Source organism: Euprymna scolopes, chromosome 14, assembly GCF_053919585.1.
Source record: "Euprymna scolopes isolate OS-2025 chromosome 14, ASM5391958v1, whole genome shotgun sequence".
Taxonomy (NCBI): domain Eukaryota; kingdom Metazoa; phylum Mollusca; class Cephalopoda; order Sepiida; family Sepiolidae; genus Euprymna; species Euprymna scolopes.
Window position 1 is genome coordinate 150,501,548 of NC_136495.1, and position 23,616 is coordinate 150,525,163.

Genomic DNA, 23,616 nt, shown 5'->3' on the forward strand with positions numbered 1-23,616 from the left:
CTAGGATAAGGAAAAAGTAATGTTATATGAATAGAAAAAAAGTCTGATTCTTGTCCAGAATTCCTCTCATATTAAAAAAAAACAAAAAAATTTTTAAGATCTGTATGATGTACATACTCATGACGAAATTAAAATATCATATTCCAAAAATCATATAAATTAATCAAGTAGTTTTATTTTTATAAAAAATTTTTTTAAGTGATTAATGGGAATTTGTAGGCATTACAACATAAATCTTGCAATTTTGAATTATTGTTGAGTTATCGCCCTTGTTTTCTTTTAGATTTTTAAAAAATAACAGTCAGTCAGTCTGTGGATGCTCATAAAACTCGATTTTCTTATTTAAAAATAAAACTACTTGATCAATTTACATAATTTTTGGAATATGATATTTTTGTTTTGTCCTTGTTACGCACATTGTACAGATTTTTTTTTTTTTTTTTTTTTTTTAATATAGGCTAAATTCTGGATACGAACCGAAAATCCTAAACACTATAGAATGCCACTGTAAGTTAATCGCTTCTGATCTATTACATACCTTCATATTATTAACAAAACCGAGCTGTTTATTTCAAAACTTTGTATTTGAAAGAATTAATGTAGGTTTTTATTTGCAGCGTTGCAATCTGTGGGATCACCTTTATGGAGTGATTTATCTCTTAGTGATGTCAAAAACTCATATGCTGAAATGGACATAACATTACCCAGATTCCTCATTGCTCTTCGGTTCCTACTGCGATCAGCATTTGCTGTGGCAATGATCACTGTACCTTCACATATTTTCCACGTAAGTAAAAAAACTTTTCAGTTTCTCTCTTTTTATTGCACTTGACATAAATTCATAGAAAGCAAAATTTTTAAGGAATATAAGTTTTTTTTAATATATTTTCGTTGATACAATTTCTTTTGACAATTAATCAAGTTAATAAAATATCATTTTTTTTTGTATTGCTTGAATAATATATATATATAGAGAGAGAGAAAGAGAGAGAGAGAGAGAGAGAGAGAGAGTGAGATCTCCTTTTTTAAAAATATTTTATTAACGATTCTGTAGTATTTGTTACACTTACCTAAGCATTGAGAGAGTTACCTGCCCTTGCTTTATTTGTGTCGCTCCTTTTTTATGTATTATTATTATTATTATTATTATTATTATTATTATTATTATTATTATTATTTATTTATTTATTATTATTAACTATTAAAAGTAGCTTGGCGGAAAAACATCAGGTTGCTGATTGGGTATTTACGAGTTCACACTGTGTTTTGTTTTGTTTATTTTACATGATGGTCACCACTTATCAAGGCCCGGAAGCCACTCGGGGATAAGTGTTATTGCATGTACAGTAATCAATGGGATAGTATCGTAGTAATCGTTAGTATTAGAGATTTGATAAAGTGTCTTACTTAAGGGAGTGGTTCATCAGGAATTTGTTTATGTTGGACTTAAAGACATCCAAGTTGTAGTCAGGTGGGAAACAGGCAAACGGAAGAGAGTTCCACAATCGTGCACTTCTAAGAAAGAAGCTTTGTTCATGAAATCTACGTTTTGATTTAGGCACAGATAAAGTTAAAAGTTTAGCCATGCTAATGACACGTGATACACAGAAATATGGTCATGGATAACTTTTGTGCACATAAAAGATATTAAATAAATATTTAAATATTTAATAAATAAAATTGATGATGGCGATGATGATGATGATGATGATCATCATCATCATCATAATAATAAATAAAAAAAATATATACATATATGCATATGCACATTTTGTATCATTTGAATTATTCAGACTACCGTTTTGATCTTGGATGTTTTTCTCGGAAGGTCTTGCACGATTTAACCTCCAACCTTTAGGTGCATCTCATCGAACTTTGAACTCTTTCTGTTGAACTCGGAAATCTCATACGGAATTTTGAACAGAGCTCTTTACATAATTTATGCAAGAACCTGTGGTGTAATGGATGAAGTGCTAAGTAATAATTACTTCAAAAGGACACTCTTCTTGAGGTTGAAGGTTCAATCCTCAGTGCAGGCAATACTAAGAATACAATTATAAATTATTTAAGACTTATAACCAGTCATGACCGATGGAATGAGAGCAAGCTACCCCTGTGGATTAAATAAAGTGCTTCATTCAAAATTCTATACAAATTCTTGAGTTCAACAAGATACACTTGAAGAAGGTCGGCAGTTACATCATCCGAATTGCTATAAGAATAATATTGAAGATGAGAACAGTAGTTTGAATAATGCAAACTATGCTTATCATGTTAAACTGTCTTTTATTTATTTTGCTTGTATCATTGAAAGTGACATATACGAAACTAGTCATCTTTGTATTAGTACAATGAATTTTCAAAAATTACTTTTTTTTTTAACTCTTCATCCCGAATAAGGCATATTGCCACTTGAATGTAGACAGCTATTATTTGGGATAATGTTTGTAGGAGACTTTGTAGAGAGTTGAGCAGAAAGATAACTGTTTGCATTACATTTAAGCTTCTGCATAATAGTACAGTCAGGGAAACAGGGAGGGAATTCCAAAGTCTAGCAGTTCAAAGGAGAAATCTGTTAAAGTAGAAGGCTTTCTGGCATCTAGTTACCTCAACAGTGGGATTTTGCTGCTTGATGGGTGAGTCGGGAGTATGTACTTCAAAGGGGCACAAATGCTATCAGTTCATCAGAACACATTCTATTAAAGTACTTGTAAAACAAGCAAAGTGATGCAACATTGCGGCGATGGAAGAAGGGTTGGAGTTTTGTTGATAGTGCCAATAATATCATTTTAGGCTTACTTAAATTTTTAATAATAGCTCAAATTTCAAATGATATCTAAAAAGTGCATATATTATCGACAAACTATAAGCATATAAAAATGTATATGATTATAATCTTTTTATTGATGTTTTTTTATTATTTTCTTTGTTTTATTTATTTTTGTAATTTTAAGGATCCAGACTTTGGACGAAGAATCGAGAGACTCTCTGACACTGTCATACAACTTGAGAGTTTTGCAGATTCCAAAAAGTCAGGAAATCCCCTCTACAAGGATTATCATGGTAAGTCACAAGACTTTTACGTATTCCTTTGTAGTTTGACACCATTTCTTGCCTCCTGAATGCCAGATAAAGACACTGTTCTTCTTTATCTTTCCGATTAGATGGAGAAACTTTCAAGGTTCCACTTTATCATTTACGACACCATCATCTTGTTAAAAACACAGTATGGAAAAAATTAAAGAAATATAATTGTTTAATTCTTCTTTCTTTTTTTCCTATCAATTTTCTTTTATATGGTGGCATGAGCATGTTGACACATTGGTTCTCGTTAGATCATCAAAGTTAAGCAACGTTAATCCTGGTCAGTACCAGATAGGTGACTATTTGGGAATACTAGGAATGCAGGAACTTAAAACATGTATGGTATTTATAATCAATCTCATCTTTAATAAACAATGCCATAAATATGTGTCGCGTTAGAAGTTTGGGATATTTTTAAACTGCAGTTAATAGAACAAAAAAGGGGTGAAAAAACAAAAATGCCACAAATGATTGTTACCAAAGGCAAGATAAGTTACTCTTTTATCTAACTAGGTAAGTTTATTTGTGTTTTAAGATATTTTAAAGCGTTTTTTTGGTCCAAAACAAACTGAATATCCACTTTGTTCAGTTAGAACGAAAATAAAAACATGGCTGCCATAAGCTTTGCACAAGAACCCTTGTTAATCGTTCACAAATTGAAAATTGAAACTAGTACAAATACATTCAATAAATGTAATAATTTTTATGAAAATGTAATATTTTACCAGTATTTTCTTTAATTTTTGATTTTTGAATGATTTTACAGGTCGTTGTGCAGCCATATATTTCTTTGTCTAGCTGAACAGAATGAGTACACGATTTGTTTTGAACAACAAAAAAAGCGCTTTAAAATATATAAAACACAAATAAACTTAGCCAAGTAGATAGTAAAGTAACTTATCTTGCCTTTTGTAACATTTATTTTTATTCTGGTGTTAAAAATACCCCAAATTCGAATGAAAAATCCAATTTTCCAATCAGTCAAAAGCATAACTTAAGAAAATAAAAACAATCAGCAGCAGCTCTTCTTTTTTTTAACTTTTGACTTTAAAGATCAGAGATAAAATTTAAGACAAAGCTAAGTGGACATAGCCGATTTCTGCACATGAAAATTGCACACACACATTAATAAAAATTCTTTTTTAAAATTTCGTTTGTAGGAGTTATTTCCCTTGAACCATATTAAGTTATCTCCCTTGAAGTTGAAGTTCCTTCCTTGCTCCAATGGTGTTATTTACTTCCTTTATACCACAGAAAAATGTGATACAATGTCAGGAAGATGGAGAAGAGTCAAGCCAGCGAATCTAAAAAAGAAGCACTCAGGCTTATTAAAAATTGCCTAGGCAGCCTCGTCTGCATTCCCCAAGAGTGGCGCCTCAGGCAGCAGTAAGCAATCAACTTAGTTCACCCAAAAGATAGAAGGCAACAGTCTAAGAGGGTTAATCTCCTAGAACTGCAATAGAATATTTGAGCCATTGCTCAGTGAACAGAGTATGGGCCATTTAAAAAACGGCCCATACTCTGTTGGTTTTGGAGCCGAGGTAATTCCTCAGCTGAAATCACCAGAGTAACAAAATTTTTGAACAACTTCAATATACTTGGCATCTAAATATACGTTCTCCACATTTAAGTCTCATCTATTTCCAATCATTATCTTATATTTCTCGCATATAATTTCTCTTAACCTTCAATTCCACTTCACTTCTTGTGTATCGAATGTTTACAAGTATTGCTGGAACCAGAACTTGCTTGTGAGCGACGGGTAGATGGTCTGGAGCTCACTCTTGAAGGTTTTGAGGACCTCCACTACCGCTCCTTAGTGACTGTCACTGCTGCGCCAGATTCTTCAATGAAGATTGGTCCGATGATGCCTCTGGCAGAGATTGCAGCCCACACCATGCACTTAGGAGAGTGCAGAGGCTTTTGTATCACAAAAAAACCCAAAATACTCATTATGGAAATTCACCATATCTAAGGAGAACCCGACCCTCCTTTTAAACATTCGTATCTCAAACCACTGTCCTTACAATACGAGAACACACACACATACACACACACACGCACGCACACACACGCACACACACACACACACGCACACACGCACACACACACACACACACACACACACACACACACACACACACACACACACACACATTCACTTATATGGATTACGGACTGTTTCCACCAGGAAATAAGCCATATTGACTCCAAGCACTCCTGCGGCACCTCTATCATAAAAGTCAGCACTTTCAAGCCTTGTGCCATACACACAAAATCTGCACACCAATAATCATTCATTTAAAATGTTCAAACACAGGAAAACATTTATGTCGGAACATTTTATTTTAATACTTTTTTCACGTAAATGTCATTTATTTTATATGAACTCAGCAATTCCATGTTCTTTATTGAGTGTCATCTTTCCCTGAATTTATTTTTATTTCTTTACTTAAGGCTGTAAATTGGTAACCCTTCCTATAAATTGGCGATCCTGTTTAATTTATTACTAAGGGTCCTGAAAATGCATCCTATAGACACACACACACACACACAAGTCTGTTGTTACAGAGAGGAATTAGAATTCTTCAAAATGCACACTGGTGTCCACTAAGGTTGTGTTGTCTCCCAAAACTTTTTCAACTAAATTATTAACAGGATCCTCGATTAGCTGTGATGGACTTTAGTGGCATGCAAGTTAGACATGATTGTTTTTGTTACTGATGTGGATTATGCAGACAGAGCTGCTATCCTCAGCAAAACTTACCCTGATATCCATTGAATAATGCAAAGGATATGATGATCAATGGCTATAACACAAACGTTCTGTCATTCAACTTCCTCCTTTCCAGTAGAGTCACTATTGAGTTAAGTAGTTCAGAATAAGAATGAGATTGCGCTTGTGCAGTTTACTGCTGTCTCCAAAATAGATTGTGGTTTCACCAAGAGATAAAATTCAAGAAAATACCAAACACACAGTTGCAAAACTCAACCCCTGTGTAAAGATCTTCAAGCATTTGAAATCTTTGACATGTACTGCCTATGCATCAGTCTCTCCAAGCAAATCCTAAACCACCTATCCATGCAAGATGCAACACTACCAGCATCACAGAAACTCCTCTTAAAAGGAGACTCTGCTGGTTTGGTCATGTTCTTTGACTTTGCTGAGCAAGAATGCTGGAAGTAGTGCAGAAGCAGCCAACTGAAGACTTGGATAGGAACAGCAAGGAGAGTCATAGAACTGGTGGCTGGCTCCATGTTTGTGGTGTTTGACTTTGAAACCAGGAACAGCTGAAATATGCTAAGGATTCAGTTGCGGTTTTTATCATATATTTTTTGTAAATGTAGAAATTACAAATATTAAACAAACAATAAACAAATAAGCACAAGGCCAATTCAAAGTATGGGAAGGGCGTCTGAAGTCATCCTTACCACTGTACCTTTTTACATGTCTACAGAGTATCCCTAGCTAAGGTTCTCGCAACAATCATTCCACGGGCTGTCCTACTTACTGTTCCCAAAGCAAATTGATTTTATATATATATATATATATATATATATATATATATATATATATATATATTTATATTTATATTTTTTTTATTATGTTTATATAAAAAAGATTGATCTTTTTTTTTTTTTTTTTTTTTTTAATATATACAAATAAACAAATTTAACCAGAGTAGAAAAAGATTTCATTGGTGGGGGTGGGGGAACAATCATAAGAAAGAAAAAGTTATTAGTAAGGCCATCCCAAACCTCACTAGATGGCAGACCGTCCACTGTTTTCTGACTTGATGAAGACTGGAAATAAGCAGGTCGATCCCTAAGGGGTTTGAAAAAACTAAGTTTGGGACAAACTAAAAGATGAGGGAGTTGGGGGAAGAGTTCACTCCAAGTTTGGGGAAAAAGAGCGAGAGGCGAAAAAAAGAAGGGTGGGAGCAACTTTGAGTTCACGATTGGAAGAGGAGAAGGGGGGACCATTCACTTGGTTAGCTAAGAGAAATAAGGCTTACCTTATTGGGACTGGGGTCCGCCACTACTAGGAGCCGTGCGCCATACCTAGGCAGGGAATACATACTCTAACTTGATTTCTCTTCATACGCATAAGCTCACTACCTTAATCGATCATCGGTCAAAAGCCGCACGATGTAATCTCTTCTTATCAGTCCTGATCTTGACCTTCAACTGGTGTTTGAAGAACGCGACCAAATCCTGATCTGCTCAAGATTCAACACCAAGCTTCTCATTCAGTCTTGACATCAACACCACCGTTCTGGCTCACAAGAAACACCATTTGTTTCTCCGTATTCCAAGACGGCTTGGCATTATACACGACCAGGGACATGTTCAGCAGGTGAAGATGCTCAGAATCGATGTGAGCCATCATCTCATTGACATATGTCCAGTAACAACGGAGTTTGCTGCAATCAAAGAAACTTTGCTCCGATGTTTCTTCTGCTGAGAAATCTCCTGCTACATCAATTCCTTCTCATCAACTTTACTGGATGCTGCAATACATCATAAAACTCATCTTTCACATCTCCACTCAAACCATATTGTTGTCCACAAATAGATATTGCTGTGAATCTTTTCTCATGAACGATCAACTTTAAAATTAACTCACTTAAACAATTAACTTCAATTATTTTATCTACCCATCCCTTTGCAATAATAATCTCACCATCATTTGGTCGATTTTCATTTCTAAGCCAAAGTGGCTTATATCTTGCATTTTTTTCCTACAATGATTTTAAGAGATTTACCTCTCTATCGGAAACAACATATATCAATATGTCTTCTCTCAAAGAATGTCTGACTTTCCATGCAAGCTTCCAACATCTGAACTACACAGTTTGAAGTTTGGAAAATTAATTTAAAAGATCTTTCACAATTAAAGCAAAATTCTTATAAGCTGGACATTTCATATAATATAATACAAAATTGGTTGATATGCCATAAAAAAATAAACAGATCAAATGTAACCTTGTATAAAATATATTTTTAGTTCACAGAAAATGTTGGTACTTATACAGAATATGTGCTATCATTGGAATTTTCCTGGCACTTCACATAAAATGTAGGAAGGTGCTGAATGAAAGTTTTTTTTTTTTTTTTTTTACATACAAACACTGGCCATTTTTTTTCTATGAAGATTATATTATTTTACTTATTACAAAGATAATTCAATGAAAAATTAATTAAAAAATGAAAACGGCATGTTTTTATTATTGTAAAGAAAATACAGTGAATAATTATTGCACATTTTTTATGAAACTTAAAAGTAAAATTCAGATCAAGAAAAAACTCATTGTAAGATAAGTTTCATGAATAAATGTTTATTTTTTTTAATAAGATACAACTAATAGCAAATAATATTTTTTTTTCTTTATGATTTTTTGTTCAAATCAAGATAAATATTTCTTTTTATAATAAACCAATGACAGCAAATAAATATTTTCTTAAATGATGTTGACTGCTGCAATTCCGTTGATTCAGTGTTTCAGTATCTTTTGGCATTTTACATAAATTGTCCGGAAAATTCTGCTAATAACACAGTTCTTCTTTTACATAAGTACCAAAATGTCAGTTTTTGTTTCAACAAATAACTGTTTAATTTCTTGCCAGGTTTATTAAATATAAAGCAGTTGCCGAAACTTAATTCCTTCAAGTGTCAGATGCCGGATGTGACTGACTGGGCATTTAAAGTTAGACGGAAAAAGCTGGTGATTGAGGTAAAATTACTTTTGACTTTTTGACTGTTTCATTTTTGTTATTTTTTATAAATTATTTTGATTTCAAAAGAAAACAAATCTTTTTTTTTTACTCTTTTTCACCTAAACAAGACATATTAACACAAAGGGCTATTATTTGGGATCGTGTCTAACATGGAACTGTAGGGAGCTAAGTAGCTAGATGTTTGTTCACATTTCATTTAAACTTCTGCAGGTTAGTACAGTCAGAAAAACAGGAAGGGAATTTCAAAGTCTAGCTGTCGGAAAGAATAAATTATTAGAATAGAATTCTCCTCGGCATCTCAACAGTGAGGAGGTGGGATTTTGCTGTTTGTTAGGTTAGTCGGGAATATGTATGTTGAGTGGACACAAGTGTTCTGAGTTCGTCAATGCCATTCCATTAAAGTACTTATAAAACAGACCCAGGGATGCAACATTGTGGAGATGGGATAGAGGTTGGAGCTTGATCAATAGTGTTGGACCTATTAGATTTGAAACTCTTTTTTTAGACTCTATTTAAGAGTGAGAGATTAGTGTTAGATGCACCAGCCCCGATGTGGTAACACTATTCCATGCATTGGCGAATTGTGACCTTGTAAAGATACAGGATGTTGTTTTTAATCTTGTATCAATGATAATACTATTCACAATATAACTAGAAAAGGTCAGGAAAAAAAAGTCTCTTTCTGAAAATAAATGAATTGTTGTATGAGGTGTCTTTAAAAGGTTGATATCATTTTAAACATGGACATCTTAAGCAAACAAAATTAAGTACAAGGAGCGTTCAATAAGTAATGCTCTTGACTTCTCTTAGCAGTAGAGCAACAAAACTTGATACAATAGTTTTTCTCTACATAGGAATCACACTGTAAATCAGAAAGCGCAATTAGTTCAGAGCTGTAATTTGCCACATAACCCATGGAGATATAAATTATTGAACAGGGAAGATTTCAGCTAGATAAGACAACTGGTAGTGGATCAAAGACGTTGCTCATTGAACGCTTTTGTAGCCCTTTATGTTAAACAATACAATATTGATTCATCAAAATTTGAACAAGAAATTTAGAGGAATGTAAATTTTATAATCTATTTTAGTGTTTGCCCAGAATCCCCCACACCCATGAAAAAAAAAACAAGTGAAGCATGAATGGTCCCCTGTAAGTGCACAGTGAATGAGGCATAAAAAAGATGACTAAGTTCAGCATTTGCACCCCCCCTCCTCCATTTAGCCCCAAAAATCCCCAGGTGACGTCAAATCATGGTTAAAATGAACAAACGGTGCATTTGCCCCCCTCCCCATTTAGCCTCCAAAATCCCCAAAGCCTTAACATATTTAAATTTGAGTTCAGCACCATGCAAAGCTGATTAATAGACATACACAGAAAATTTTGGACAAATATGGTAAAATAGTCCCAAAAAGGAAGTGTTTTTATTAGCCCTAAAAGAACCCCTTTAAGCACAGCCAAGAGTTATTGGACAAACAAAATTATATAGAAATCAGTTAGTTACAACTTTTCAAAGCGTTTTATAAAATCTAAGGCATCAATTTTTTTTAATAAGCACAAAAGTGTCAATTTTAGCCATTTTAACCCAAAATGCACCTCTAGGGAGGCAACCGGAGTTTTTCCAGAAAATTCGTTCTGTTATTTTTTTACTCATATCATGATTAATGTGTGTGCAAAATTTCCAAAAGTTCCAAGGCATAATTATTGAGAAAAGTGCGCACAGACAAATAGACAAGGGTGAATTTACAAGTCCACCCTTTTGTCGGGGGATCAAAAAATAAAGCAAAATCTGTACGATGTCTGTACCTGTGACAGAAAGAAAATATCATTCGCTAAAAATCATGTAAATTGATTAAGTAGTTTTATTTAAAAAAAGAAAATCACATTTTATGGATAAACAACAAGGAGCTATCTCGGAACACCATCTTGAAAACAGTCTGAAGGAACAAAGAAGATAACTTCAATAATTTTAACTTTTGCAGGATTGTAGAAAGCCATTCTTAACATAGAGAGGCATGGGAAAAATTCAAATCTGCTTAAAAATGATTTTCTTTATAAAAATAAAATATTTGATCAGTTTATGTGATTTTTGATATACAATATTTTCTTTCTATCACAGGTACGTACATGAGTTTCTTGTTTATTTTTCTTTTTTTATGGATTCTAGACAAGCGCCTCAATTTCATAAAATTCACAGTCATTGCTCAGAATCCCCCCCCCAAAAAAAACAAAAATAAAAAAAAATCTGTATGATGTACATACCCACAACCAAACGAAAATATCATATTCCAAAAATCATGTAAATTGATCAAATAATTTTATTTTTAAACAACAAAATCAAATTTTATGAGGGGTGACAGTCTCACCTGTTATTTTGAAAAAATGTTAAACAAAGAGAAATAACAGAAGTCATACTTATCAGATATATTTTGTAATTCCTACGTGTTCCTATTGTATTTATTTATTCGCGGACTGTTATCCTCATCTTTATAATTGTTGTTGTTGAACCACATTTCACCCAACTCATCCTCTGGTCTTGTTTAGCTGATTAACCACGATGAGAGAGGAATGCTAATCACCTGAAGAAGGCCAGAGGATGAGTTGGCTGAAACGTGGTGAAGCAACAACAACAACTATAAAGATGAGGATAACAGTCCGCAAATAAATAAATAAATATACAAATTACTCCTCTCAAAAGATTCCAATAATAAAATAATATTCCATTCAATACATACTCGACAATGGAAAACCAAAAAAAAAAACAAAAAATTTGATTTATAAGATCAAAAATCCAACCTTGATTGCCCTTCAGGGCTCGTGCCGCTGTGGATAAAGGCATTGAATGTCTACGGTTCCAGGTAAACATTGTCTGAAGATAGCAGTTTCAATCCTACCCTATAACACGATCAGCCGGTTACTAGCATGTGACCGACCCACGTGTTACACTAAATGTCTTAGAAACGGTCCCATGATGATGTGACGATGGGTCAGCCATTAGGGTCTGAGTATCAAAAGGAAAAATCATATGTGAGATGTTGGCTGTAGGTGTGTAGCTCCTTTATTCTCTCAAGGTCACTCTGGTGGCATTCTGGCTGGAATCTTCTTCCTTTGTTGTTAGGGCCGCCTCATTCGACTTAAAATATTTATGGCAGACACAAAAAACGACATGCGACACAATTGTAATATATATTATATAATCTTAACTATATATTTTACAAAAATATATATTACAATACAATATACAAATTCTAATTAATTTTTTACAATTAAAACTAAACAATAAGCTCTTCAAAACTTAACTAACCTACCCTAACTAGTGTTAAGGGAGGGGGTGCCCCCCCTCATTTACGGAGAGACAGAAATATGCGTGCTCACCTCATGACGGTCCAGACAAAAGAGGTTGATAGAAGAAAAGGGATTATGGGGTTGCATTGCTGTGTATTCCTCCGCCTACGGCCAAATAACCACTTGGCCAAGCAGAGGGAGGCACTACGATAGAGTGCCACAACCCAAAGCAGACTAGAGGATTAGTTAGCGAAAATGTGATGAGACAACAACAACTATGGAAGGCAGTAATTACTAAGGATACAGTTAAGAGACTCAGCATTCCTAACCCGTCGCGGTTAATCACCTGAAGAAGGCCAGAGGATGAGTTGGCCGGAATGTGGTGAAACAACAACTATAAAGATGAGGATAACAGTCCGCAAATAAATAAATAAATATACAAATTACTCAACTAAAAAATTCCAATAAAAAAAATATAATCGTAGTAATTTCATAAAAATGATTTTATTTATAAAAATAAAATTACTTGATCAATTTACGTGATTTTTTTGATTGGCTGGTTGTTTTTGTTTTACGGCATATCAGCCCTTTTCAGGTTATTTAATGCCGAATCCAAAGATTTTGAAGAAAATTTTTTTAATAGAATATATTTGTTGTTTTCAAGTCGGTTTCTATTTAACCCATAGTTGGGACCCTAACAGGTACTATCACTCCAGGTCAGAGTGGACCTGGGAGGAATGGCAATTAAAGGGTGGCTCCACACTCCCCAAAGCCCGCAAGCTGGAGCCTCACCACTGGATATAGTTTAAGGTCATATCCAGGACCGGGAAGTAGGAGAAGAAAAAAGGGGGGGAGGGAAGGGGGCTGTTGTTTTTGGTTTTGGTTTTGTAGAACATAAGTTTTACAAAAGAGAATAGAAAAACAAAAAGGAACATCAATGTAAGTGCATTTCGTCTCAGGAAGCCAATAGACAGCTTGATCTGGTAGCACCAGGTGATTTTTTGAATATGATATTTTGCTTCATCACATGTATGTGCATCATTCAGATTTTGTTTATTTTCGTTTTTTAATATAGGGGAAATTCTGGGCAAAAACTAACTTCACAAATGATGCAATCTTGTTTTTTTCTTTTTTTTCATGGACGTACTGAAAAAAAAAAGTGTTAAGATGTTTGAAGTATTTTTATCGTTAAGCCATTGAGTTTCTTCTTTATTCTTCTTTTGAAAACTATTAAATAAATTTATCATGCTCTGCTTAATAGATTTCTTTTTTTTTTTCTCCTCCATTCCACCAATTCTAGAAACTGCATTTACCTCCAGATTTGTCTGTTAGTGCCAGTCGACCTGAAGATCATCCAGCCATCTTATCAAGCACAGGAATGGGATGTAGCAGTTCAGGAAGAAAAAATCTTGAGTTTTGAAAGTTTCTTTTTGAATTCAAGTCAAACACAAACATTTCACATGAAAATATTGCTGCTGTCCTTAAAGTTCCGTTTATTTGGGAGTTGGGCTTTATCCAAGGGAGATAACTAGTATTTACTATTACTTGTTGCAGATAATTTACGACGATTTAGGATGTTAAAATGATCAGTAGAACAAAGAAACCAATTTCTTTATATATATATATATATATATATATATATATATATATATATATATGAAACTTCATCTTATATATATAAGTTTAGTGGTTAGTTAAATTCTGAAAATCAAAATATAGACACATATATTCGAGTTAAGAATTTATTGTTTGGCAAAAAGAATATATAGAAGGGGGTTATGTTAATTTCCTTAATCCATGGAATTTCAATAATGGCTCATATCATCAGGGGAAATGAAATGTGGTTAGCAAAATGTTCAGCTCTGAATAGACACGTAGTTTGCTTTTCGACACAAATATTAAAAAAAGTTTTTGGTTTTGAAAATCCATGGATTAAGGAAATTAACATAACCCTCTTCTATATATTCCTTTTGTCAAACAATAAATTCTTAACTCGAATATGTGTCTATATTTTGATTTTCAGAATTTAAGTTTAAGCGCTAAACTTATATATTGCTCTATTCTTAAATATTGAGCTTTTCCTTTTTGGCTAGGATCACCCTGAAAGTATTACCTCAATTAATATCTATCAGGATTTTTCACCTGATTTTTAATATGTGTCTTATCTCACTTATATATATATATATATATATATATATATATATATATATATATATATACACACGGGATGACCCCCAAAAAACGGGCCCCAACTCTTATCCGTATATATAGATTGAAGCTCAGATGAGCACTTGCCATGAAAATAACAATAAAGCAGAGACAGGCTCACAACGTCTCTTCTGTGAGAAAGAGGTTGTAGGGAAGAGAAAAGGGCATCTTCCTACTAGGCTATGAAGTGTATTTTGAACTCTGTCAAAGCAGGATAAGCTGCTTCTAGCAGCTTCTGCCCAGATGTGGCATCAGTACTCCATCGTTGGCCGTACCTGGCTTTTATATAGGTAGAGAATTGTATCAGGAGTGAGATATCTACTGGAGCGGTAGAAGGATCCCACGTTCCATTTCAGATTGAGAGTAAAGGTCAAACCCAGGAGCTTGTCATAACATGAAGCCCTCGCAAGACAAGAGCTGTTCATTTCAGTTGATGCCAGATGGGTATTGGAGCGTTGATGATGTAAAGATAGAAGCTTGGTTTCAGATGCATTAAAATTAAACAGCCACCTCTTTCCCCATCGTACGACGTGCTCAAGATCAGAGGAGAGAGAATCAGGGAGAACTTGGTTGTTTACGGTCTTTGATGTGCTACCATAGATTGTAGTGTTGTTTGCATAAATGTCTACAAATCTCCCTTAGATAAAGCTCAATTCTCAAATAAACGTCCTTCAAGTGATATTTATGATTATCAAATAAAACTGTGTGTGGTGATAACTTCACATCCATCACAACAAATATCAGTTGAGTGTAAGATGCTTTTTTGTTTTTTTTTAGTTTTAGTCCAGAATTCCTCCATATTAAGAGAAAAACTCTATGATATATATACCCCATGATGAAACGAAAATATCATGTCCCAAAATTTACATAAATTGATCAAGTAGTTTTATTTTTAAATAAAAAAAATCAAATTTTATGTGTATTAGAAGAGTGATTATCTTGCCTGCCATTGTGAACACAATTTTAAAAAACAAAGGGAGATAATTCATTAATAATTCAAACTTGCAAGATTTTTATTGTAGTCTATGTATTCTCATTAATCGCTTAAAAATAATTTTTCTTTATAAAAATAATGCTAATTGATCAATTTACATGATTTTTAAAATATGATATTTTCGTTTTGTCACAGGTATTTGCATCATAAAAATTTTTCTTTACTTTTGTCTTTTAATATAGTAGAATTGTGGACAAGAAATGTATTATTTTTTTTTAATTTAGTAGACGTAAGTCAATGCTTAAAATTCATAACCAGATTCTTGCTTTTCTCTGGATACTCAGGATGCATTCACTGACTAGAACTCCATTTAAAAAACTAATCTCAATTAACAAATCATTTTGTCAGGTGTCATTTAAACTAAGGGGAGACAACTTTCTTTGATGTCATTCAATATAGAAGATAAAACATTTGGTTTTTGTCCAGAATTACCACTATATTAAAAAACAAACTAAAAAAATCTGAAAGATGTACGTTCACATTAGAAAACAAATATAATTCCAAAAATCATGTAAATTGATCAAGTAGTTTTATTTTTATAAATAAAATTATTTTAAAGTGATTAATTGAAATTTGTAGACATTACAACATATAGTAACTATGAATTATTGTTGAGTTATCTCCCTTTGTGTGTGCTTTCTTTTTGTTTTCGAAATGGCAGACAAGATAGCCACTCTTAGGTTACTCATAAAATTTGATTTTCGTATTTAAAAGTAAAACTACTTAATTATTTTACTTGATTTTTGGAATATATTTTCATTTTGTTATGGAGATTTTTCTTATTTGTGTTATTTTATATAAGAGTAATTCTGAGTAAGAGCCAACATTCTTCTGATTTGTCAACATATTCCAGTTTTTACAGTTTGTTGGAAGAGTCATTCATAAATGTCTGAACATTTTGTTATCATAACTTTTATATAATTATATAAATCTTCAACATTATGAGATTTGAAAAAAGTCATCGCAAAAGAGATTTCAATAAATATTTTTTAATTAAAAATTCTCTGATTTTGTGATTATGAGAAAATATTTTATTGTTGTAATATTTTTCAAAAAATATTTTATTGTTGTAATATTTTTCAAAAAATATTTTATTGTTGTAATATTTTTCACATGTGTATATTTTCACATGTGTATATTTTCACACGTGTATATTTTCACACGTGTATATTTTCACACGTGTATATTTTCACACGTGTATATTTTCACACGTGTATATTTTCACACGTGTATGTTTTCACACGTGTATGTTTTCACATGTGTATATTTTCACACGTGTATATTTTCACACGTGTATATTTTTACGTGTGTATATTTTCACACGTGTATATTTTTACGTGTGTATATTTTCACACGTGTATATTTTTACGTGTGTATATTTTTATGTGTGTATATTTTCACACGTGTATATTTTCACGCGTGTATATTTTTACGTGTGTATATTTTCACACGTGTATATTTTTACGTGTGTATATTTTCATACGTGTATATTTTTATGTGTGTATATTTTCACATGTGTACATTTTCACACGTGTATATTTTCACACGTGTACATTTTCACACATGTACATTTTCACACGTGTACATTTTCACATGTGTATATTTGCACACGTGTATATTTTCACGTGTGTAACCTCCGACCTTCTTCACATGTATCTTGTTGAACACAGAAATCTTTTTGTCGAACTTAGGAATATGCACTGAATTTCAACTGGAACCCTTTTTTTAATGTGTGTGTGGGGAGGGGGGTAACTTGCTCTTTTTTCGGTCAGCCATGACTTTGTAGAAGTCCTAAGTAATTCGCAAGTGTATATTGAGTGTCATACGCACTAAGGATTGAAGCTTCAACCTCTGAAAGAGCAGAACTTGCAGCTGAATTTTACCAAGTACTTTATCCACATTGAAGACAATTCTAATACGAATTTTAGGGGATTTGAACCTATTTTTTTTTTTAGATGTACATTCTTACCACTTATCGCTATACATCGTTATTAATTAATACATATTATTACGATATATATTAAGATGTTGGTGTGTACATAATTTTATTAAGTATTTGAATAATACTAGGCGCAGTGCCATTATTATTAATTAATGAGGTATGTTTTTTTTTTATAGTTTCAACATATATTATTAAAGAAGAAAAAGTGTTATAATGAACAGAAACTTCAAAATATTTTTTTTCCTCCTTAACCCTCATTCAAGCTTTAGCCCTTGTCTATGAGCTAGAATCATGCCGGATGTTCATACTTGGATGCCCAGACTTGCTGATAACTGGATTACTCACCGCTAATAGATATTTTCCAACGAAGCCTTAGAGAATATCAAAAACACCCACTTGTTAAATTTCAAGGAAAAGACACTGATGTACAAATTCCAGATAACACGTCCTGGAAAACTCCATTTAGCCCCTGATTGTGCATCTCAATACTCAGCAGGTACCCCACCCAAATACCAGGATCAAAAGATTGACGCTGCAGTTAAAACCACTTTCACATCGATGTACAAGAATGACCTTAAATTGTAAAATTGAAAGCAATCACATGGGAAAGGATTACGGCTGTGGCAGCTACAGATGAAGAATGCAGGACCTTGAGAGGTCTAATTCAAAATGATTTCCCTCTGTTATGCAACAATATCTCACCCATGGTTTGAGTCTTCTGGCCTATGTGTGAAGAATTATACTGCTTGGAAGGGCAACAAAATCCTGATACCTTGACAACTTTGCACAGAAATATTAGAATCTTTTCACTCCATGCATCAAGGCATAAATGGTATGCTAGCGAATGCAAGACAACGATTGTTCTGGCAGAGTTTAGATGCTAACATCAGGCAAAGTAGATCTCAGTCTGCACTTGCAACACAATCATACTATCTCAGCCTAGTGAACCCTTAATGTCCACAGCGGACCCGGAATTTCCATTCCAACAAGTGGTGGTCGATTTCATCGATATACAAGGTAGAAACTTTATGGTGTACGTGGATTGATATACTGGATAGGTTGAAGTGGCTGTAATGACGTCAGGAAGGCCCAAAACGGTATATGATACCTTGAGAACTTTAATCTGTACTTACGGTGTACCTAGAGAAATTTCATCGTTTGAGTCCCAGGAGTACGACTCCTTTTAGAGGAATTGTGGTATACAGAAAGATCTCATCCGCTTAAAATCTTCAAAGCAACGGTTGCACAGAGTTAGCTGTTAAAACCACCAAGCGCATACTAGCTGAGAACATGGACAGTTATGGGTCCTATACCACAATCTGGCTGCTCGGGCATTACTAACCCATCGAAATACTCCTGTCCCACACCTTGACATATCCCAAGCCGTATGGCTATATGGTCAGGTCATTAAAGACTACCTTCCGATCTTATGGGATAAATACCAAACAAGGAAACTGGAGAGAAATAGGCGAATTAAAAGAGGTGGCAATGGCCCAGAGGCATACGCGGAACAAACGGTTCTACAACCAGCATTGTCGTTCACTCCAAGTAGGAGATTTTGTCCAGATCCAGATCGGATGTTGACAACAATCAATTAAGAGCCTTAGTTAAAGCCAATCCACACACAACTGTTTGAGAACTTGCTTCTGAATTAGATGTAATGTATACAACGATTTCCAACCACTTAAGAGAGATTGGAAAGACAAAAAATACTTGATAAATGGGTGTTTTACCAATTGAACGACAATGCTGATTGTTTGATGATCTGCGACTGGTCTCATTCAATACAGTTTTTTGAATGCAGGTGAAACAATCACGGCAGAAAAGTTCTGTCAACAAATGGATGAAATGTATCAGAAACTTCGACAACAACACCCAGCATTAGTCAACAGAAAAGGCTCAATTCTCCTCCATGACAATGTCCAACCACATGTTGCTAAACCGACCCTGTAGAAGTTGAACGACTTGGGCTACGAAACTCTGGCTCATCCACCATACTCTCCAGATTTCTCGCCTACCAATTACCACCTTTTCAAGCATCTCAACAACTTTCTGCAAGAGAAATGTTTCAAAAACCAAAGGGATATCAAAAACGCCTTCAACAACTTCATCGCCAGATGAATGCAAGATGTTTACGTGATTGGCATAAATAAACTTGTTTTGCGTTGACAAAAGTGTGTTGATTCTGTTGGAGCATATTTCGATCATTGAATTTTTGTTTGAGCCGAGATATGTTCATCTGAATTTAAAAGTTAAAAACCGTAAGAACATTTTTGTCAGCCTGATATATATATATATATATATATATATATATATATATATATATATATGTTTGGGATTTTTTTAAAAACTATATGGAAAAAGAAAAAACTTCTCAAAGCTTTCCTTATAAAACTTCTTTGCTTGTAAATCAATTAATCCCTTGCAATTGCTGTATTAGTTTGCTTCCAAAAATTAAAATTAATCTTATTATTGTAGGGATCATCAGTTGTTTACCATGCAGAACTTTTTTGGAAGTTTCAAAACAAAACCGTATTTTATCTCATGGCAGAGTTGATTAGATGCCATTGTCCTTAAAAAAAAAAACAAGAACAAAAATGTTCTGATATCACATCTAGTTTTTTGCTCCAGAAAAAAAATTTTGTTAATATATTTTGTTATTAATTATTTGTCCTTAGCCATGGTGTTCATCTGTGCTCCAGAAAATATATTTGTTATTTACAAAATTGGTATATTTTGTAAAGTTTAGCCGAATCCATTATCATCTACTTCTCACCTTTTGGTTATTTTTATATCTATATTAAAATAAATATAAAAATCTCTAAATATTAATTTACTTGTTCATGCCTCGTGTCACCACAAAAACATCATCATCACAAACATTAATTAATGAGAAACGAATTACCTCCCTTTATAGTCGCTCTTTATCAGTTAAAAATTATTAAAACATTTCCTCTCCAAAAATTTAAAAAAAAAAAACATGGCTGCCTGTTTACACTTTCAAATTGACGATTTTATTTTATAATTAAAAAAAGGTCATGTAGTGAGAAGACTGTAATTTTTTTTTATTATATTTTCTTTTTAAAATTTACAAAAAAAAAAATGTACTAGTGAATTGACATCTGTTCCTTTATATTAAAAATTATTCAGAAAAAAAAACCCCCAAAACAAAACAATGTGTTGTGTGTTGAATTTTCATTGAAAAAAAAATCCAAATTTAAAAAAAAAATCAATTCATTTTTAGGTTAAAAAAAGAATTTGCTAAAAAATTGTTTTAAATTTGTTGTTTTTTTATTTTATTTTTTATTCATTTTATTTATAATACGTTTTAAAATTTTTCAATTACCGTGGAATTTCCACAAGTTCTGGTAGTTATTATTATTATTATTATTATTATTATTATTATTATTAAGAAAAAATAGATAAAATGTACAATGTACAAGTTTCTTTACAATTTATACTAGACTACCTGTGACCCGTTGGGTCAGTATGTTAGATAAGCTATGGAATTAATGTATGAGCGTAACACTTGTGACGTAAAGAAAATAGTTTTTTGTGACATAACAGAAACATTTCTATGAAAGTATATTAAAATGAAAAAAAGAATATAGATAGGTTTCTATGAGTCGTTCTGTTTATAATTGTTTTTTTTCAAAAAACAAACTTATAGCCATTGAATTATAAGTGGTTTGCCATACTTATGGATAAATCTGCACTATTCAAATTTTGATATATCGTTTAATTTAAACACGAAAAAAACAAAAACAATTGGGATGCTGAAAACGTACACAGTAAAACAATATGTTGTAAAACGCTCTTATGGTTGTCAAAGGGTAAAGTAGATTTATTTGTAAGAAAATTGCGTTAAAATAACTTAAACATAATACGGAAGTGAACAATGTAAAAAAATGCAGAAAGTATTAACAATTATTCAAATAATTTAAACACGAAAAAAAAAAAACAATTTGGACGCTGAAAACGTACACAGTAAAACAATACATTGTCAACGGGTCAAAGTTAATTTATTTGTAAGAAAATTGTGACAGTATACTTGTAATACAGAATAGTTGCAAAACATCCCCACCATTCCCATGTTAAATAATAATTTCTAAATAATAGTGTTAATATTTTAGGTGCAGGTCAAATTCTGCAAAAGTAGTGATTTGTGTTTATTTATTTATGCTGTTATGGGTTTATGTTTATGTACGCATGCCCAACCGGAAGTCATAAACCGGATGTTGGGTTACAACACTCGTTACAAGGTCATTTGAGTTTTATAATTATATAGATTAAAAAAATATTCTGAAAAACAAAAAAAACTGTGTTGTGTGTTGAATTTTCATTGAAAAAAAAATGTAAATTTTTTAAATCAATTCTTTTTAGCTTTAAAAGCTATAAAGTGTTTTAAAAATTTTCAACCACCGTGGAATTTCTACAAGTTCTGCTAGTTATAAATAATTAATTTCATTGAAAATATTTTGAGTTAAAAAAAAAAATATATATATATATGTAGTAGAGATTTAGAAGGCTATCACAATGTGAGGAATGAAATATAGTCGTTGTTGGTGAAAGGAGAAGAAAACAAGTGGCGATTTACCAATCAATAAGTACCTACATATATGTCTATATATAGATATATTTATTCAGTTGTATTAGATACAAATGTCTTACTTCTTATGTCTGCAAAAATATCCATTATTAATTTCGGAAAAAATTCCCTTTTCAAATGGTAGACGTGACAGATCGATTCAAAACATGCTAGATGATGGAGCGGAAGTTGGATAGCTGTATGGAGCCTCGGAGCAAATGTAAGGAGGAGATTTATGTATTGTTTGATTAGGCAATTAACATGTTTTTTTTTGTTTTTTTTGTTCCTTTTTTATAAAAGCTTATAACTTTTCATTATTTGTTTTCAATTGGTGATGTGCAGGAATACAAAATAATATATATATATATATATATATATATATATATATATATATATATATATATACACACACACACATTTTTATGGCATGTATTATTTATGTGTTATACATTTTATACTGAATTTCTTATATAGGTCTGAATCATATAGCTCTTATATAGGTTTGAATCATATAGCTCTTATATAGGTTTGAATCAATCTACTGAAAAACATTAGAGTAATTGCCTTATTTAATTGTTTAAATATTTTATTTTAACCAAATGAAAACAAATTTTATTCTGTTTAATCATTTTTATTGCTAAAGTAGAAACTGGAGAGAGGGGAGGTAAATCTATTAATCTTAAAGTAACACGAACTATTCTCCAAAACTCTGGCATAATGATCCTGTAAAAAATATAAACAGGGCACTTTTTTTATGCAGCATATGAACGAGATGAGAAACGAAGGAATTTCTTTTTATCAAAAATTTTATTGATGAAAATTACATGCTCAATTTTTATATCCAAATCAAGAAATCTAATTTTAACTCCTTTTGATATATCCTACAAAGCTATATATATATATTATTCCTTAATTGGAAATTTATTTGAGATGAGCATTATATGTTAATTTTATTTTTATTTCGGACTATTAGTCTCATCTTTATTAGTTGTTGTTTTTTTTTTAATCTTTTTATTGATTCACAACGTGGTGAGACAACAACAACTACGGATGGCAGTGATGGCTGAGAATGCAGTTAGGAGATTCGAAGTTCCTATCCGTCGCGGTTACCACCTGACGAAGGCCAGAGGAAGTTAGCCGAAACGTTGTGAACCAATAAAAAGATTAAAAAAAAAACAACAACTAATAAAGATGAGACTAATAGTCCGAAATAAAAATAAAATTAACATATAATGCTCATCTCAAAATAAATTTCCAATTAAGGAATAATATATATATATACCAATCGGTACGGACCCAACTATGGAAGATCAGATAATAAATAAATGTGGATTTATAAGATCAAAGAATCCAACCTTGATCGCCCTTCGGGGCCCGTGGCGCAGTTGATAGAGACGTTGAATCTCTACGGTTCCAGATGAACATTGTCTGAAGATAGCGGTTTCAATCCCACCCAAAGCGTGCCAGAGGTAATTGGTCAAAAATGTGGTGAGACGACAACAACTACGGATGGCAGTGATGGCTGAGAATGCAGTTAGGAGATTCGAAGTTCCTATCCGTCGCGGTTACCACCTAACGAAGGCCAGAGGAAGTTGGCCGAAACGTTGTGAACCAATAAAAAGATTAAAAAACAACAACTAATAAAGATGAGACTAATAATCCGAAATAAAAATAAAATTATCCTACAAAGCTGTTCAATCAATGCCTTAAAACACAAATGAAAAACCTCATATTAATCTTTCCAGTATTTAAAACTACTGTGGACTGGTCTTCTG

The 23,616-nt window shown here is 32.6% G+C and overlaps 1 protein-coding gene across 3 annotated transcripts in view; it reads left to right on the plus strand.

Annotated features, from left to right (window-relative positions):
- The window catches only part of LOC145293291 (elongator complex protein 4-like), a 328,271-nt gene extending 314,503 nt beyond the window's left edge, over positions 1–13,768 (plus strand). For all 3 annotated transcript variants that reach the window (XM_080139896.1, XM_080139898.1, XM_080139897.1), the window contains exons 7-10: positions 618–787; positions 2,955–3,063; positions 8,713–8,819; positions 13,410–13,768. In XM_080139896.1, coding sequence (XP_079996022.1) covers positions 618–787; positions 2,955–3,063; positions 8,713–8,819; positions 13,410–13,529 — 506 coding nt within the window. In that variant the 3' untranslated portion in view covers positions 13,530–13,768. The remainder of the gene's footprint in view (positions 1–617; positions 788–2,954; positions 3,064–8,712; positions 8,820–13,409) is intronic.
- The last annotated feature ends 9,848 nt before the right edge of the window (positions 13,769–23,616 follow it).